This window comes from Maniola jurtina, chromosome 5 (assembly GCF_905333055.1).
Source record: "Maniola jurtina chromosome 5, ilManJurt1.1, whole genome shotgun sequence".
Taxonomy (NCBI): Eukaryota; Metazoa; Arthropoda; class Insecta; order Lepidoptera; family Nymphalidae; genus Maniola; species Maniola jurtina.
Window position 1 is genome coordinate 6,501,162 of NC_060033.1, and position 18,954 is coordinate 6,520,115.

Genomic DNA, 18,954 nt, shown 5'->3' on the forward strand with positions numbered 1-18,954 from the left:
ATTGAGTAAAATAAAGAATTTTCAAAATGTGTCTCTACGATAAACAAGTTTATTTAGTAAGGCGCACCTGTGACAGTCCACGAAGGGAGTCCGGCACAGTCGCCGGCGCTGGGGTGAGACTGGACGACGCGCTCGATATGGGCGTGGAGCAACTCACTGTCGAGCCTGATACACCTGGATCACAAAAAACAAAACATTTAAAAAAAACCGACTTAAATAACCACAAAAACTAAACAAATTATGCTTGAACCGTCTACTCTTAATATTTGTGACTCCACATTAGTCTCCGGAATCAAAAAATGGACTATAAGAGATAACGACACTGCCAAATTATATTATTCTAGACAGATATTTATAATTAAAAAATGTATAACAGAAAATAATTATTATTATTAGGTATAAGTTAACATATCAAAATTGGAGGCACTTTTTATAGTTCACAAGGAATAACAAGCTGCTTATTTTGCTGTCTCTCGATACTACAAGCTGGGTTACTTTGAACAAGCTTCGTCATCCAACGATAAGATAGGTGTTTCTGAGTTACTACCTCCACAGGCCGCTCCGATTGGCCGTTAGCGTGACCCTGCCTTTCGTTTGTCCAAGTTCGGTCACTCTGACGGGCCCGGAGGTCTAGGCACTCCTTATGGAGTAGCCTAGGAGTAGAGTACTCCTAGGCAGCTCGCGTAACTGTAATTGACATAGGCAAGTTTTTATCCCGGAAAATCAAACAGTTCCTACGGGATCTTTAAAACCTAAATCCACGCAGACGAAGTCGCGGACATCGTCTAGTATCGGAATAAAATAAAACTATTTTACAGTAAAAGAAGCTTGTTTTTCCTTATGTACCCTATCGAGGACTTCCACCAAGCAACGCCTGCGTTTATAGAAAGTTCGCAAAGTTACCATGCTGGTCCGAGCACTGGCTCGTGAGGGAGGATATGGACGTGAGCGAGGACTTGCGGCTGCCGAGGCGCGACGAGGCCGAGGGGGAGTGCGGCGCCGACCCGCCTTCCGCCCAGCCGCTGTAGCACGACTTCACGTCGCATATCACCTGCAACCACACATCATAGCCACACTTGACGACAGTTTGGGAACTTATAACAAAACTTCGAGGCTTCGAAGTCACTGGCAGGCGTCAAATGTTACCCACACTTGACGCTATGAAACGACAATTTTTTTTTGTTTTTTTCGTCACCTATAATAGCCCTAATATATGAACGATCGTTTATTCAGGATCAAACCCAGGATTCCCTCACTCATTATGAATTGACAAATGCGCGTCATAGTAAAATTAATTAACCACAATATTTATTTCAGTAATCTCTGGGAGATTTGTGCGTCAGAAATCAGACCGATTTCCTCATATTCTTTTTCCTTCCCATGCCTACTTATGTCTATAGTTTAGGTTTCCAAAACCAGTATAACTGCGAAGAAATACGTATGTAGGTAGGTATAACTTTTCATTTACCTAAACGTAAAAGTTTTCATATGTCTTCGATCCTCGGTGTAACTAGAATGTTGTCTGTACCATTAAGAAGTAAAAACGTATTAAAAATTAAAAAGTAGTCAAAGGTATAGGAGTTTGCACCGCTACCGTATAAATAAAGAATTAAAAAAGCATAATCGAAAAGAAATATTAAGAGAAAAACAAATTCATGAAAATAGAACTCGCTGCTAATAAAGTTGTAAGTAAGTTACGTATTGTTGTAAGTTGAACAAAAAATCGGTCAAGTGCGAGTCATACGAGAAACAACACTTAAATATTTTCAGGGCGGCCACTTTGTTATTATTTGTTGTTATAGTTTATTATTTTATGTTATTTGTTGTTATTTACATGATACACATTCTGTGAAAATTTCAACTCACTGCCCACTGACAGACAGATGGACGGACGGACAGACGGCGGAGGCTTAGTAATAGGGTCCCGTTAGCAAATTTGGGGTACGGAGCCCTAAAAAAAACTGATAGCTTACCTGTAAGCTAGCAGCTGATAGGCTTCGCGGCTCGCAGGTTTGCCTCGACAGCTGTTCTGTACCTTCCTGTAGGTGACCGACCTCCGCTAGCATTGCCACTTCACTCTCCTGCAACACAGTTTACATGCATGATAAATAAAACCGGTAAAATGCTGAAAAAATTATGTTCTCCTGACTGAATTTCAGGCACAACAACCAATCTCACCAGAGACTTCCAATCTACTGGCCACGAAACGTTTTTGCTCAACGCATGGAATGCCCTTCCGGCATCCACGTTTCCTGCAACCTATACTTAATCTAAATACCTTCAAGGCAAGAGTGAATAGGCATCTTCTAGGCAAGCACACTCCAAAGTTTCGGACGTCTTACAATAAAAAAATTAAAAGACGACAACTATTCAGGAGATATCATAGTTCGCAAAGGTGTAGCACTGCAGTTCATTCGATATTCCCTCTCATAGTCCGATGGATCGGCAACCCAAAACAACCGGAGAGAGATAAGGTGCAGACAACAGTTTTATGTGCTCTCTGAAGCACGCGGATTTCACCGCCCAGTTCCGGAATGCTAATGAGAATAGAAACCCCAAATTTTTTATTTGGGCCAATTTGGGCCCAAAACCGACATCCGCAGTGTTTTCTAGAAGATTTGTGTGGTGTTGTATGTTGGTGGTGTGTATTGCTTGCTTTTCCTGCTTCTTTGGTAGTGGGAGGACAGGCGGTGCATATCGCATGTTGCACATTGTACCATACAGATTGAAATAGCTATTCCATACTGACCACGACAGGGCTGAGCAAGGACACGAAGTGGCAGAAGCGGCTCCTCTCCTCAATAAGGGCTGCCTTAGCTGCCTTTTCTTCCATTTCTTCCAATTGTTGCTTTCTCTCTTGTATATCCTGTGGAAAATTATTTAAAATGTGATTTAGTTACTGCTACTGGTAAGTTTTTTTCATAAAAACTTGATTTTGGAAAATTGAGGAAAAAGGTTTGCAATGGCTGTAAATTGGTTTCTATCTAGTTAAGAAGGATGGTGTGGGACTGTGGGATTAACCATCCAGTATCCATAGATTCTTTGAATAGAAGTTTTATCATTTTATATAGGACTAGCCGATGCCCGCGACTTCGCCCGCGTGGATTTAGGTTTTTCGAAATCCTGTGGGAACTCTTTGATTTTCCGGGATAAAAAGTAGCCTATGTGCTAATCCAGGATATTATCTATCTTCATTCCAAATTTCAGCCAAATCCGTCCAGTAGTTTTTGCGTGAAGGAGTAACAAACATACACACACACACACACACACATACAAACTTTCGCCTTTATAATATTAGTGTGAAGTGTGATAAATAGGTTTGAACATTGTAAGTTAAAATGATACTTTTCTTTACGTTGTAGTCACAAACAAACGCATTCTCGGAAAGACCTATGTGTACCTACTACCTAAGTACCCATCGGACGCAAACATGTTGATTGAATAATTTGATAGAGAAAGGACGTAAACGAAATTGAGACTGGTTTCCCATGCGCAGTACCTATGACGCATTTTTGCTCGATTGTTTGTTTACAATGTCAAAAAATATATTTTTCCGAGAAACTGATGTCATCCTTTTTATAAAAATTATATCCTTTGCATGGCAAAAAACATAGTATTTTTCTCATTCAATTTCAAACGCCGCTGCTGAAAGAATTTACCTAAGCGATTCTTATCATTCCCATCAAGTGACCAATATACCTCTCCTCGTTTGACAAATATCAACAGATGATATAAAAGTAGGATTACTCATGTTTCTCATCTAATTGTATATTCAGAAATGTAAATGTATTGCAATATGAATTACAAATATGTATATCCATTTAAATATCAATTTATATTGCGACAGTTATTATTTCCTTGTTCATATCATTAGTACTAGATCATAATGAAGTGGCTTTGAACTTGCTTGGACATCTAGGTTTTACATTGACCTATAGACATCGATATAATATAATAATAATAATTCCTAATCGAAGCCTATCGAAAGCGATAAATTTTGGGACACTTAATTTATATTAAATTGCGCGAGAGATATTAGGTATAGTGTACAAATGTGTGCGCAAACACAGGCGCAGTCTCTATTTCTTCACTCTCATACCCCGATGGGACGGAAATCTGACACGACTGGAGAGTGATCAGGCGCAAGACTCTCTCAACGTGCTCTCCGAGGCACGGAGCGGGGGTGAATCACCGCCAAGTTCCTAGCTTTAGGCTAGTAGTAGTTATCTACTGAGAATTTATTAACCGAAAAATTCAATAGGTGCAAAATATTTTTGGATACAAAAGCAAAAAAATTTGGAGACCCCAAATCCGCCACGTCAATATTTTCGCATAAAATGCGGACTATGTCACTCGGACCATAATAACGAATCGCTTGACACCTCATTTACCAAAATCGGCTCAGTAGGTAGTGTAGGCGCTACGGTGGAACACACATAAATACAAACCTACATACATAGGCTGCTAAAATCATAACCCTTCCTTTCGGCTTTGCCGTTATAGTCGGGTAAAAAAGGTAATAACCTGAAGGCACACGTCTGCGCGCCGCTTCACATCGGGCGCAGCGCGGCGTGCCTTCCTTGCGTGTCGCTGAGCGTCGTGCACACGGCGCCGCAGCTCCGCGCGCGCGCGCTTGCACTCCCGCGCATGCTCGCGACTCAGCGCGCCGCTGCCGTTGCAGCCGCGCCGCCATTCATCCGCGCGTTCCGACAGCGGTGTTATGAGGCGGTCCATTAATGTACTGGAATAATACAACAAATAAGAAAACATTCAAGCTAATTAAAAAATAAAAAAGCTGTGATTATCTAGTGGCTAAGACGTCGGCCTTTTATTTCGGGGACCAAGGCTTCGATCCCGGATTCGAACCTCAAACTTTTGCAATTGAACTTTTGCAATTAAATATCATTTGCTTTAGCAGTAAAGGAAAACATCATGAGGAAACCTGAATGCCTGAGAGTTCTCCATAATGTTCTCAAAGATGTGTTTATAGTCTGCCAGTCAGCATTTAGTCAACGTGGTGGATTATGCCTATTCTAATTCTGAGGTGATCCGTGCTCAGTAGTGATGCTCGTAGGCGATGGGTTGATCATGATGATGAAATTATGAAATGAACGATAAAACTGAACCGAATTTCTTTATTATTCACCCAATAAGTACTTTCTTTTTCACTAAAATCTACTTCTTTTTTATTAAAATCTACTAAATACCTCTATTACTTAGTACTTACTTAACCAAGTTTTCCTGTTACTTTAAGTAAGTAAGTGGGAAAAGATAGATAATATCTACAAGTATAACTTTGGTTACATATCGGAACTTTATTTACCACTAAATATAAATTAAATCATAATAATATGGAATATTTTAAGACAGTTAGTTTTTGTTTACATGATGCGTTAATTAGGAATAAATAAATATATTAAAAATATTCTTTTCGTAAGTATTAAGATCACCTGATAAAAGTCTTCATTCGGCTCTCTATCGCTCTGTGTCGTAGACATACTCGAGTTAAAGCTGTGCCGATCTCTTTTGTCGCTCCTGTAACAATACAGATAATAAATCGTAAGTATAAATATTAATAAGAGAACAGGTAGGTAAATTAAAGTATGTAGATGAAAAAACTCTTCAGGAAAACAGTATTTTATGAAGTTTTCGAATTAAAGATACACTTTTACACATTGTATTTAGTAAGAACACCAACGGAAATTAGACCCTGATTTGGCGTAATAACAATTAAATTATAGTTTTTAGATGTAAATTTTTTTAATAACTTGCGCATTTTCACATTACTTTTTATTTCATTTGCCAATTAAATAGCGATTAGTTGATAACTTCTAAATGGAATATTAAGTAGTTACCCAGCAATAAATAAGCCTTTCAAATATGAGAAAAATACCAGATTGACAAAAACATAAAATTCAAAAAACCAAATGATCTTTCTGATGAAAGAATCCGTGATATGATTTATATTTGCTGATACTAGAATGTCGTTTTTCTTTATAAGGTTATTTATCAGATCTATAAATATAATTAGATCGAGTCGAAAAGTAGATCATCGGTTTATTATCAAGTGTATAAAATTATGACCTATTATGCGATTCGGTCATGGTCTTTGAAAATGTCAATAGATTCAATTCATAGTGTAATATTTGGACAAATAATAATTTTACATATTATTCTGTTATAATTTAGGACACAAAGTATTAGTCTCACGTCTTTTACTTATCCAAAAAAGCAACGAATACTTAAATGGAAGGGAGCACAAATAATGTCAAGTAAGAATTTTAAATAAGTATTGAATAGGATGTAGAAACCATTAAAAACAGTACGTCCTGTATTTAAATTTCAATAGGTATAATCCATACCTTTTGAAAAGGATTTAGCTAACTCATAGGTACTAAAGATCAGAGTGTCTGTTTAAACATTTATATTAATAACCTCGACATAATATATAGAGGAAAGTAGTATTCTTACTAACGCAATGGTTCCTATGCATAGGTAAAATCTATGACCTCAGCATAATGAAATCAACTCTAGATTTTCCTTTACACAAGTTCAAAAAATCTATAAAGGTATGCTCCTAAACAAACAATACTAGAGCGTGAATTTGATTCGCAGCTCGCTCCAGACATGCAAACTGCAATAACTTTTAAACATGGCATAGTATATACTATTGAAAATCGAATGTTTGAAAACAGCAACCGTCGAGTTTATTGCTGGCTTGGCTGACTTTTTGGTATGAAAGGCATTCAGAACCAGTGCAGTGGTAGATAGATACATTTGACGATTCAAAAATAATTGCCCAAAGAGCACGACAAACAAAATGACCCAAAAAATATTGAGGTAGAGTTTTATTGGAGTGTAACGAAGGGTTCCCTATATTTATCTCCAAACGCGAGCGGATATTTTCGCGGAATTATGATAGTCGTTAATTCTCATTAACACAATAAACAGGTATCGCTTATCTTTGACATCCCATCCATTGAAGATGTTGTTAGGCGGGGTTGGTGAACTTGTCTTTAAAAACACCTGCTGCCAAAAAACCATATTTTTTTAATGCTTTATCACGAAAATCATTCGCAAGCCTAAAAGAAAAAATATTTCAAAGGGTTCGGGGTTCCAAGTCAACATAATGCATGACTGCGCAGAATTCGGAAGAATTTATTAAGGTGATTTATTATAAAAATATAAAACCACACAATTTTTATGAGTTGTGTTTTAGATTATTATATATTATGTTATATTTCTAAACCATGCCTATACTTTTTCAGAAAGAAACTTAGGTAGGTAAGTACTATCTTCTATAATGTATGCTTATGTTATATTATATGTAATGCTTGCATAGCAGTGTTATGTATTTCGTTCGAAACATTGAAGGAACAAGGATGCAGGCAAGAGCTAGCCAGACGTTAAACATATCAAAATTGGAACATAATCATTACATCAGCCTCCGCTCTGATTCCCTATGAATTTAGGGGTTACATTGAGATTTAACCCCCAAATTCGAGGGGATCTTACGGATCTAACTCAAGTAAGAGTATTTCTTTCATAATAAGGATCTATCAGCGTAGTTTGTTCGTATCGATAAATTTTCAATTTTGGGTGAATTACATACCATCTCCTCAACTTTAGAGCTAATAGTTTCCGGATATTTGGCTGTGACAGGCTGAGGCAGGTATAAGGATTCCTTGTTTTACTTCGCAATCCTAAAAAATCCTAAAAAATGTACCAGCTAAAAAGGCCACGTTTTCCCTTTTACTCGTATTCAGGTATGTTTTATCCTTTTAAACAAGACTGTGTACGCTATAATAATGGTTCGTCTATTTTTTTTTCGAGCCATATAAAACGCGATTAGCTAATGTTAAGTGCTAGTCCAAGAAAATGTTTCATGCCGGTCGGACGATGTTCAAAATGCCACCTGTTGTGAGTCACATACTTGTTTTGGTTCTGTTCTCGGCTTTCTGTGCCGCACTCACTGGTAAGTAAACTTCTTATTTATGGCTTTTTGGAAATTAACAATAAGTAGGTATGTAAAGAAAGCTCTTTCTCATAGAAGTTATCGTTTCAACGTGGTTCAGCGTAACTATAGCATGATTTTTTTTTTTCGCTTTTTCACAATTTGTAAAAAAATCAAAGTACGAACTCATTTCTTGGTACCTACATCATAAATTCGCCAGCAAAAATTCCCGAATCCCTGCGGCTGACGAATTCAATACCGTGCAGCACCAGGATAGAGGAGTTGGGACTTCAAGTTCAATGATGTAGTCTATGCTCGATAGTATAAATATAATTTCACCAGGAACAGTTCCTGAATCCCTATGGTTTAGGTGCGCTGTGCCCTGCATCATCATTCATCAGGGTTGATGAGTTGGATCTTGCGAGTTTAATCACAAAGTCGTTGCTTGGTACCTATATTATCAAATTACCACCGCAAATTCCCAAATCCTTATAGCTTAGCAGCTGTACCTTACAGCATCAGGATTGAGAAGTTGGGACTCAAAGTTCAATGGTATCGCTCGGTACCTATAATTATATATTACCAGCAACAGTTGCTGAATGCCTATTATAGTTAAGGAGGTGATGCAAGGATATACCTTGCATCACCGGGGAAGAGGAGTTGGGACTTGGAGTATAATTATGATGTTGTAGCTTACAATATTAATAATTCCAAATAGTTGGAATAGTTCCAGATTCACCATAATATATCTTACACGAGCAGACCTGCATCAGGATAAAAGAATTCGATCCAAAAACATTACGGGCTGAATAGAAAACCACCTCCTTTTTGGAAGTCGGCTAAAAATATAATAACGCACTAAAGCAAAAAGTTTCTTTTTAAAACGAAATATTTAATACGAACTTTCGAAAAACATACGTAACAAACGTAAACAAACATCAGTTTTTTAATTCATATGCGAAGATATAGATTTTTTATGCCAAAACCCCTCTCGGGCGTCCTCGGACATACTACCAAAGTTTCATATCACAATCTGATCAGTGGATTAGCAACGCATAGAGTACAAACATACAAATATTGATTTTTATTTATATAAATTAAAAACCGGTTTACCCAATGCGCCCATCAAGTCATCAATTTAATGACAATGCTGCTGTTGCATGATTGTTATTGGCAGTAATTTAAATATCAATTAGAATGAACATTATATTATTATAATGTCGACAATTTAAAGCATAAAATATTTATAAAGGTACTTAGGGAACAGGATAATGTATGCTCGCGATTATTCATCGGCATAAAACTATGAAAGCAAAACCAGATCTCAATTTTTTATTGATAACAACAGGTTTGCGCTTGATCGCCGTGCCGTCTCACTTTGTATTAAGCATTGTAATCTCAAGATACGTCCACTTTGTATTAAGGTGGACACGACTTCAGAAAAAAAAAAAAACGCGTTTAGTATAGGATTGTTAGTTTTTACAGATCCATCCCCAAAGAATTATCAGCTATTACTTACTTATCTAATGCTGAAGTAGTGTTAGCTTTTGGGGTATGGGCAAAGACATTTAATACGTACCTAATACTGTACGGTACGGGCAGAGGTTTCAAAAACTGCCATACCGCTTCCACCTGCCAAGCTAGCGAGCTTCTATCTTAGTATGTCACCATAAGATTTTCAAAAACCCAAAGTGCCTCTTAATTTGAAGGCAGCTTAAGAAGAAGAAGAAGCTTAACAACGCATTAGATATATTGGAAGGTCGACCCTGAGTAGGTACCTACTTGGCATATCTAATTAGGATTTTTTTACAGATACCTGTGGGCAAACAGACAATCTTCCTGATCCTTCTAAACAGTGTTGTGGCATTGATCTCTCTGATGACCATCGAGAAACAAGTAAATAGAAGTTTTACTAATAATAATCTAACTAAAAAAGTCAATGATACCAGAATGATCAATTTTAATGGGAACTTGATCAGGCTAAAATTCGCATACTGTAAGGCTTAAGTCTATAGACCGCACTTTGACTTTGAAAATGAGACAGATTTATCTCAGCGCTATAACGCTGTTTCGTTTTAACACTGTCTTAAAAGTCTGAGCAAAGTCAAAGTTCGCACTATAGATCTTACAGCCTTAGACTTGCTTTGAAAAGCCTTACATATGTTGTTAAATGTTAAGAGTGAAGAGCCTTTCGTTGGAGAAGAGAGTAAGATGTAGCCCAAAGGACCTACGCCTTATTTTCTAACCCTTTAGAAAAAAAGCCTTGATTTAAAAAAATTCTACTGCACAATCATTTTATATTCATATTTTACTACGATATTATTTGTATTTTCATACTCATCCATAGCTAGGTAGGTACTTGCAAGTTGCAAGAATTAGCGATTTCATTATGGACTGACCAGTTACGAGTAAGTACTAACCTAAATGTAGAACACCTAAAATGATGAATAAAACACGGGTCAGACCCCTAAAACAATTATTGTATTGATTATTACAGGTGGAGATGCAGCTTTGAACCAGTTCCCTTGGCTTGCACTCATAGAACACAGTGCAGGCAGGATTACTTGTACAGGAGTCCTAATAAGTTCCCGGCACGTGTTAACCGCAGCTCAGTGTCTTTATCATGCCCCGTAAGTTTGCATGTCGAGGCTGTTACAACTTTATAGTCCAAAACTTTATAGTGCCCACGATCATCTAGTTCAGTGATTCTAGCGATACTTTTAGAGTTAGCTAAGTTAACATGTCTAAACTGATTTTAACATTGCTAGTCAGTCATAACCCCATAACACAATATTTATTTATGTTTAACAAATAAAAAATGCATTAAATAAATAAATAAACCTTCTAACTCGCGCTTTCCAAGAATCAAAAGATTGTATGGAGTCGTCTTCTTTACCCTAAGATCGTTGTACCTGCCTACCTAAAGCAAAGAAAAAAAAGATCTTCTGATAAGTATGTTAATTTTTGCATCAATGACTCTATTTAACGCAGAAAAACATCCATGATGTATTTTTCTATGGAAAGAAATATAGGTCGAGAATATGACAACAAAAGAAAACAAGTAACAGTAGACCCCTGCAAGAAGTATTACATATCAGATGGTGCCTGAAGACTTCGTCTGCATAGATTCAGATTTTTTAATAAATCCCTTAGGAACTCTTTCTTCACAGCTTATGTCCGTCTTCGGAGTGCAAGATATCTCTGTACCAATCATCAAAATCGATTAAACGAATGGCAAGTGAAAAGTAAACAGGCAGATAGACAGAGAGATGTAAAACACACTTTCGCATTTTTAAATTAGTATGGATAGTGGATACTCTTATATTTGTAAGCCAATAAATGTATTTTTTTTGTCACAGGAAAAATGTTCGCCTAGGTGAATTCAACAAAACGAACTCAGGCCCGGATTGCCTCCACATAAATGGCAAAAAGAAGTGCACCGGTGGCGCCCTCACCATTCCTATAGGATCGGTCATTGCTCATCCAGAGTTCGCACGACCAAATTTCCACGGACATGATATCGCTATTATTAAACTAGCTGAAAGAGTACCATATAACGGTAAGGAAAATAATTTTAATCTTAAACACCCATTTGCAGAACTACTTAAGTAAATCCTTTTTTTAATAGTTTAAGTTATTACTCGTATTATGAATGTTTATAATCGTTATCAAAAACCCGACATTTAACCTTGTCAGTACTTGATTAAATTACCTACTATTACAGGTCAAATCTAGAAGTTATCTTAAAGAACCTAAAATTGATAGTAATAATACTCCTAAAAGTTAAGGAAATTAATCAACATTTTCGCGTTACACCAAATTTTATGAAGTAGAAGTAGGTACTTACAATAGTAGTTAGGTAAGCCATTTCATCGTGGAATTTCCTTCACGAATTTCCATTCCTTGAGCTTAAAATATTTTTCTACGATAAAAATAGAACAACATCAAATATCCCAGACTAACCGGGAATCGTGAGTGCCATCGAACTGTTTCGCCACGCGACCGACTGCCATCCATGTAATGTATAGCTTTCTTTATCCCTTTATTCCCAGTTCTATGAAAAAGTAATAAACAGGCAGACCTTAGGCAGACACATTAGGTAATACACTTCCACTTTTTATGGGTATTTCAGAGTTCGGATTTTCGTCCGTCTGTCTACCGTCCATAAATTGTATCTGCCATTTGATTTTCAGAATTCATTCGCCCGATCTGCCTGCCATCATCGGACATTACAGCTTTACCGCCTGATGGGTTGCGACTCATCAACGCAGGCTGGGGTAGCGGACCCAAGAGCACTCATGAGGACGATGTTGTGAAACATTACGTGGAACTGCCTTATGTACCATTGAAGGTAAAAAGAACTTCATCTTCTATAAATCCTCAGAAGTGTGCGTAAGCTGATCGTAAAACTGCCTTATATGCCATTGAGGGTAAAGAATTATGCTAAAGAAGTGAAATGTATTTATTTCACGTCAAAGAATAAGGTCAACGTTCAAAAGTTGGGTCGAATGGTCAAAAAAATACTCAGTTACAGCAGGGTGCTTCCGGAATATAAAAAAACGCAGTTCTTCTACTTCTTTAGTCGATTAAAAGACAGGAGATTGCTCCTTAGATCACTTTGTTGATTAATCGTTCTAAGTGTGATTGGTCTGATGGAAGTTTTCCTGCAGAAATCTAATATCTAAAATGTGATTCTGATATGAAATCGATTTTAAATCTCACAAAAAAATTTAAACTTTTCAGAGATGTCAAGAAATTTACCGGTCAAAGTTAAATCAATTGGCATCAAAAATCGGTGACACTCATATCTGCGCGGGTGGTGAGAAAGATCTCGACTCCTGCAGAGGCGATGGCGGAGGTCCTTTGATGTCTGAACAAAATGGTCGATATAGTTTAGAGGGGATAGTGAGCTTCGGGCCGGTGCCTTGCGGTAGAGAAGGTGTTCCCAGCGTCTACACCAGAGTTTACTCCTATCTTCCTTGGATTCAAAGCGTTACTACTTCCTAAAACGCTAATTTTAAAATCGTCAATGATATTGTGATAATACCTATGCCTATCTTTGCTTTAAAAAGCAAAATGGTAAGAAGTTTAATAAAAATGAATAAAACCATACTTGCTGTTTTAATTACGAGTAAGTCTCTCTCGCAGCATGCAGGATGATTCCTATAAACCAGATTTGTTCCTCGTCCAATCTTCTTTTGTGCCTTGAAACGATACAGAGGACAAAAGCTTTAGAAATCAAATTTCATGAGCCTTCAGTAGATCTTCGGGTGAAAGAATAATAAAATATTGTATTGTGGATATACCTAATTACCTACAGAAATATAGGTAACATAAATAAAGTCCGCGATAAGCAAAGCTCAGTCAGTGACACAGTGATACCGCAAACAGTGGACGTGCTATTCAGACAATATGGATTCAGCAGTAAAATTAGCTGTCCAAATTACGATCATAATATATACAGCACACGGTCAGGAAGGTACGTTTTATTTACTCTTTTATAACCAAAATTTTTTTTAGCAAAGCAAAGCGTTGACAATTTCAATGATCCTAATGAACCATTTGAATAAGTCTTTTTGATTTTGATAGTGCAGCACATTACAGTAAATATTCCCACTTTCTACTAAAATACCTATCTACTTAATAACTCATAGGTACAATTTTTTTTATAACTTCACTTTCATGATTTTCAAATCTTGTGGCGAATTTGCCAATTACCTATTACTTTCATACGGATTTCGTTGCCATGGCAAATGAAAATGTTTTCTTAGGTATGTGATCTTTAGATTCGGTTCCATCACCTTAATCCTTAAGGAATGAAGAAAGAGTCAAAGTTAGATTTTGTCATTGAACCCTGAGGTCCAACTGGTCGATTGCGAAAAAGCTACAAACTCAATTGCTGTGATTAGGTGAATTTATGGTATTCTTGCTGCAACAATCCATTTCGTGCCGGCCAACCAGAGGCGATTGCGATCGTCACACTGTAGCTGTCAAATGACTGATAGCTGTGGCTCGATTCCATAAAACTGCCGCTGGATTCAGGCGGCACAAGACCGTGGTGTGTGGAAGGCCCTACAAGAGACCTGTTTCAAACAGTGAACGTCTATCGGTTGATAATGATGATGATGAATTATTAAAAAGTTATTCGGTAGGTACTAATAACAATTTTCTTCTTAGATTTTTTATCAGATGTCTGCCGCACGCCAAAGCAAGAAAAGGGTCAGTGTAAATTGCTATCTCAATGCGCAGAGCTTATACCACTCATACAAACTGATCGGTTCACTTTAATGAAGTACCATTGTGGATGGGTGAAAAAAGATCCTAAGGTAGATACCGACCTAATTATTTATTTATCATCTCTGGGATCCAGAAAAGCGAAAAGCTATAATTCTACACGGCATCGTACCGGAACGCTCCATCACTTAGCAGCACGGCTTTGCCGGTAGGGTGGTAACTAGCCATGGCTGAAGCCTGGCACCAGAGCAGAGCAGAAAAAATTTAGAAATCAAATTTTAATTAATCAATTTTGCAATTAAAATTGAATCTTTAAAAATCTGGAAACATTATATTTACAACCCTGGTATAAAGTATCTCTTTAGGCCGTATACAAATAAATAAAAACCTTTTTACAGGTGTGCTGTCCTGGATTGGCCACTACAACCACAACCACTACTACTACTGTTTTGCCTGACGTATTAAGAGTCTACCCTACGTGTCGCACAATACAGGGAAAATGGAAATATGGTTCATGCGTTCCTTTAAAATCGTGTGATGCAATACAACAATTATTATTTATCACGAAATATATAGATTGGCAAGATGTTGAAGAGATAAGGTAAATTCACAATATTTTTAACCCCCGACCCAAAAAAAGGGGTGTTATAAGTTTGACGTGTGTATCTGTGTATCTGTGTGTCTGTGTATCTGTGTATCTGTGTATCTGTGTCTGTGGCATCGTAGCGCCTAAACGAATGAACCGATTTTAATTTACTTTTTTTTGTTTGAAAGGTGGCTTGATCGAGAGTGTTCTTAGCTATAATTCAAAAAAATTGGTTCAGCCGTTTAAAAGTTATCAGCTATTTTCTAGTTTTCTTGTAGAAAAGAAGGTTAGATAACCCTTAGGTTCATAATATTCAAGTGTCAATTGACAAATGTCAAGCTGTCAAGATGGACGTTGCCTAGATATACATAATTATTTATTTGAAAATGATTTGTCGGGGGTGTTGAAATTTTTTAATTTACACTTGTTTGATAGTTTAATTTCGTGATTTGGCACTAACTTGCCAAGATACTCGTAAACACCAACACTTGTAAAGTCTACAGGATGCTAGGACAGTTCACGATAGATATGAAACTAGTTACAACCTCGAGGCTTCACCTTCACCCGTAGGCGTCAAATGTAGGGTCACCCCTAGCCTAATATTTGACACATGTCGATTCACTCTAGTTCACTCTGTTACTGGTAAAGTCAATGGGGTTTTCGCTAAAAAGAGTATTTTGAGACATACCACAACCACAATCAAACCACAAAGTCACAAAAATGTCGCCAGGCACAAAATTGTATGAAAAACATGTAGTCACACATACGGTAAATTATTATATTATTATAGGCGTGAACTTGTGGCCAATAACGACGACAGCGCGGCCATCTACTCTACCGCTACCTTTCTTCTAACAAAAGGATTTTGTCTCAAAGCAACTTGCTTGCAAGTATTTAAACGTGTCTTAAAAATCAACAATAATTGTATTTATTAAAACTCCCATTATTTTAAACTATCCTTTCTTGTACCACAAGATGCAGCAGCCTAGATATGATTAATGTATGCTGTGACCAGCGAGAAATAATTATGAGGTATGATGACGTATGTGAACCGTCGGAGTTTCCACCAAATCCACAACAATCGACCCTTGAGAGACCATGTTGTGGGATAGAAGTTCTCGCCGGAAACAAAATTCTGGGTAAGTAGAGCTCGTCAACTTTTCTCACTAGTGCAATTATAACAAAACGGACTTGAAATTTAGTAGGAGGCACAAAACCATTACTCTAGTATTTGAGTAGGGTTATTAATGAATCGGTGACGATAATTAACATGAGGATTACAAACGAGTTTTGTACCATGACAAAACCAACATCGGATAGGGAGCGAACTTTGACCAGACCAGACAAGAAGGCTTCGCTCAGTCCATATTTTTTGCAGCGCGAATGTAGAGCAGGCAATAAATATGAAGCTGTGAACCGATCTAGACTAGACATAAAGACATCACATCTTAGATTGCATCATCACTTACCACCAGCTGAGATTGCAGTCAAGGGCTAATTTGTATCTGAATTTAAAAAAAAAAGACGGAGACGGACATGAGATACTTTTCATACAGAAAAACAGAACTCGTACGGATTTTTTTAGCCTAAACTTAGGCAGAACAATTCCGCCCGACTTGGTCCATGTTTTATTAAAGCTAGGTAGTAAGAAATAATAGCAACAACGTGTTCAAATTGTATTGCAGGTGGTCAAGACGCAAATATCTATCAGTATCCTTGGCTAGCTTTAATCAAGTCTACTAAAGACCCGGGGTACCGTTGTGGAGGATCTTTAATAAGTAACAGATATGTTCTGACAGCAGCGCACTGCGTCTACGAGCCGTAAGTACTTAGCTATACGTTAAGTAATGGCAAGCCAGGCTTTTCCACTTATAACGATTTGTGAACAAGTGTGATTTCAAGTGTGTTAAAACGAAAATGTTAGATAAGTACAAACAGGCGTAAAATTGTGAAAGTCCATGATTTCAATCAGACGCTCGATCACCTCTTACTTTTCGAAGCTAGTCACTCTCCAGGTCTTTGATTATACCTATGCAAAAAATTACGTTAACCCGTTACACCATGAGACAAAACAACAAACAAACACACTTTCGCATTTATAATATGGGTAGGCTTATGGGTAACCGCTTCTCGATTCGTTTGTATAATACCTACCTAATCATTAATTTCACCATTAAATTATGGAATTATGTTAATTTCACCAGGCATTCATTTCAACATCTGTATGTTATTCTCGGAGAATACAACACTACAAATAGTGGACCTGATTGTGTGCAACTGTCGAAGGATGAGAAACAATGCACGGATGGTGCCGTCCAAATACCTATTGCAAATTATTTCGTCTACCCAGAACACGAAGCACTCTCCCGAAACCATATAGTCCAGCCCCACGACATTGCCTTGTTTAGACTTGCTGAGATGGTTGATTTTACCGGTTAGTGGTTTTATGAGTATTTTGGCTTCTCTTACAACCTTTCTATAGATCGCTGACACTCTACAGATCTCAAACTAAATCTAGTGCCATCTTTTTCTACAGGGAGTACTATAAAAGATATAGGTAATTAGGTAGCACTAGATTTAGATATGTCAATATAGTTTCGTTTAGAGATTAGTCATATTATATGTCTCCTTCCTCCAGATTTTATCAGGCCCATCTGTTTGCCTACATTAGACGTAAGCAAATCTCCAAAAAACCAGCTGAAATTCTTCGCGGCCGGATGGGGAGCTGTGAACCTGACATCAATTAGAAGTGACATTAAGCAGCATGTTAGCTTGCCGTTTGTGAGTCGTAAGGTAGGTAAAATCATCAGAACAAATTCATTTTGATTTCCAGTATCAAGTTCTACCAGTTTTTGTTAAGGGCAACGTGTGCCTAATCTAAAGGTACTGATCAATGATCCAAAATTATTGATTTACTACATGGAGTATGCCATAATATGATTAGATATCGGTAATTCGCTGCGTCAGTCTGTTGGAAATCGCTCATCTCATAACTTTCTAAGTCTGTGTCCTGAGTGACGGCGCACCGCGGAGGCAATGCGTTCGAACTTTGAACCTGTCCGGAATGCGAGCGGGCCCGCACATCACGTCACGGCGCATACTAAATTCGGCGTGTAAATCCGCTCCGCAATCCGCCATACGCAGCACGCCGTTACTCAGAACACACACCACACACTAAAGCCTGACACCCACTAGCTGCACGAGAGCGCAGGGAAATTTGATGTCTTACCTTGCAATTACCAGATTTAAAATATTATTCTATTCCTATTAATAACTGTACCCATGTTATTTCAGCTATGTAAATCAACATACTACAATACAATATGGGAACACCATATCTGTGCTGGAAATAGATCAAATGAAGACACGTGCAAGGGTGATTCTGGTGGGCCTTTGATGCATCTACGAAACAACATCCAAGAGCTAGTCGGCATAACAAGCTTTGGGTTAATGCAATGCGGTACTCAAGGAAAGCCTAGTGTTTACACTAAGGTTTATGATTATCTGGGGTGGATCAATGAAACTATTAGGAATTATAAATAAAAAGAAGAGACTACAGACGTCCACCCCCGCATTTGAGTCTTAAGGTCCTGGAGAAGCAAAGCGCGGCGATAGTTCGAGCAAATAAACGCGCGCGATTTGTAATGCAGGGAACTATGAAGCAGACCACACTGGAGGGCGTTATGGCAAGATCGCGCGGCTACCGCAGACTCCTAGAGTCTGTCAGAAAGTGTAGAATAGTAACCAATTTGAAAAAATGACTTTGACTTTGTCTAGCAAAAGCTCAGAGAATTGATAGAAACTCGCTGGGTTTATTTATTTACACATTTTTACTTAATAAAATTACGCGTGGATATAGGTTTTCAAAAATCCCGTGGGAACTCTTTGATTTTTCGGGATAAAAAGTAGCCTATGTTCTTTTCCATGTCAAAGGGTACATGCATGCCAAATTTCATTGAAATCCGTTTAGCCGTTTTTGCGTGATTGAGTAACAAACATCCAAACATCCACACTTTCACATTTATAATATTAAGTAGGATTATGCACACGAAAGTTCCTGTATATTAACTAATAAATATATTTTTAATATTAATATATAAGTGTAACCGTTGAAATGTTTTATTTTATTCTGACCTGGCGTAAAACAGCATGAAATAACCACAGATTACCGGAATAAAAG

The 18,954-nt window shown here is 37.6% G+C and overlaps 3 protein-coding genes across 7 annotated transcripts in view; 2 read left to right on the top strand and 1 right to left on the bottom strand.

Annotated features, from left to right (window-relative positions):
* Window positions 1-18,954, bottom strand: part of LOC123865415 (nuclear factor of activated T-cells 5) — a 121,964-nt gene that overhangs the window by 21,119 nt on the left and 81,891 nt on the right. For all 5 annotated transcript variants that reach the window (XM_045906421.1, XM_045906419.1, XM_045906420.1 and 2 more), the window contains exons 4-9: window positions 5,451-5,535; window positions 4,525-4,741; window positions 2,750-2,866; window positions 1,974-2,081; window positions 904-1,051; window positions 68-174 (exon numbers count right to left, since the gene is read on the bottom strand). In XM_045906421.1, coding sequence (XP_045762377.1) covers window positions 68-174; window positions 904-1,051; window positions 1,974-2,081; window positions 2,750-2,866; window positions 4,525-4,741; window positions 5,451-5,535 — 782 coding nt within the window. The remainder of the gene's footprint in view (window positions 1-67; window positions 175-903; window positions 1,052-1,973; window positions 2,082-2,749; window positions 2,867-4,524; window positions 4,742-5,450; window positions 5,536-18,954) is intronic.
* LOC123865421 (phenoloxidase-activating enzyme-like) lies at window positions 7,818-13,066 on the top strand. The gene is made up of 6 exons (XM_045906432.1): window positions 7,818-7,975; window positions 9,767-9,850; window positions 10,452-10,584; window positions 11,314-11,513; window positions 12,148-12,305; window positions 12,698-13,066. The coding sequence occupies exons 1-6, from the start codon at window positions 7,879-7,881 to the stop codon at window positions 12,959-12,961; spliced, it is 936 nt and encodes a 311-aa protein (XP_045762388.1). The 5' UTR covers window positions 7,818-7,878; the 3' UTR covers window positions 12,962-13,066.
* Window positions 13,334-18,564, top strand: LOC123865418 (phenoloxidase-activating enzyme-like). The gene is made up of 8 exons (XM_045906426.1): window positions 13,334-13,433; window positions 14,132-14,280; window positions 14,587-14,789; window positions 15,750-15,913; window positions 16,460-16,595; window positions 16,979-17,208; window positions 17,413-17,567; window positions 18,069-18,564. Exons 1-8 carry the CDS (start codon window positions 13,367-13,369, stop codon window positions 18,315-18,317), a joined length of 1,353 nt encoding a protein of 450 aa, XP_045762382.1. The 5' UTR covers window positions 13,334-13,366; the 3' UTR covers window positions 18,318-18,564.

What these genes read in the sequence shown, in the direction of transcription:
- LOC123865418 (XM_045906426.1), top strand. Translation starts at nt 13,367, where the DNA reads ATGGATTCAGCAGTAAAATTAGCTGTCCAAATTACGATCATAATATAT. An exon ending in GGGTGAAAAAAGATCCTAAG is followed by an intron (nt 14,281 to 14,586) that starts GTAGATACCGAC and finishes ACCTTTTTACAG; the next exon opens with GTGTGCTGTCCTGGATTGGC. An exon ending in GCGCACTGCGTCTACGAGCC is followed by an intron (nt 16,596 to 16,978) that starts GTAAGTACTTAG and finishes TAATTTCACCAG; the next exon opens with GCATTCATTTCAACATCTGT.
- LOC123865421 (XM_045906432.1), top strand. Translation starts at nt 7,879, where the DNA reads ATGTTTCATGCCGGTCGGACGATGTTCAAAATGCCACCTGTTGTGAGT. An exon ending in TTTCTGTGCCGCACTCACTG is followed by an intron (nt 7,976 to 9,766) that starts GTAAGTAAACTT and finishes ATTTTTTTACAG; the next exon opens with ATACCTGTGGGCAAACAGAC. An exon ending in TGCCTTATGTACCATTGAAG is followed by an intron (nt 12,306 to 12,697) that starts GTAAAAAGAACT and finishes TAAACTTTTCAG; the next exon opens with AGATGTCAAGAAATTTACCG.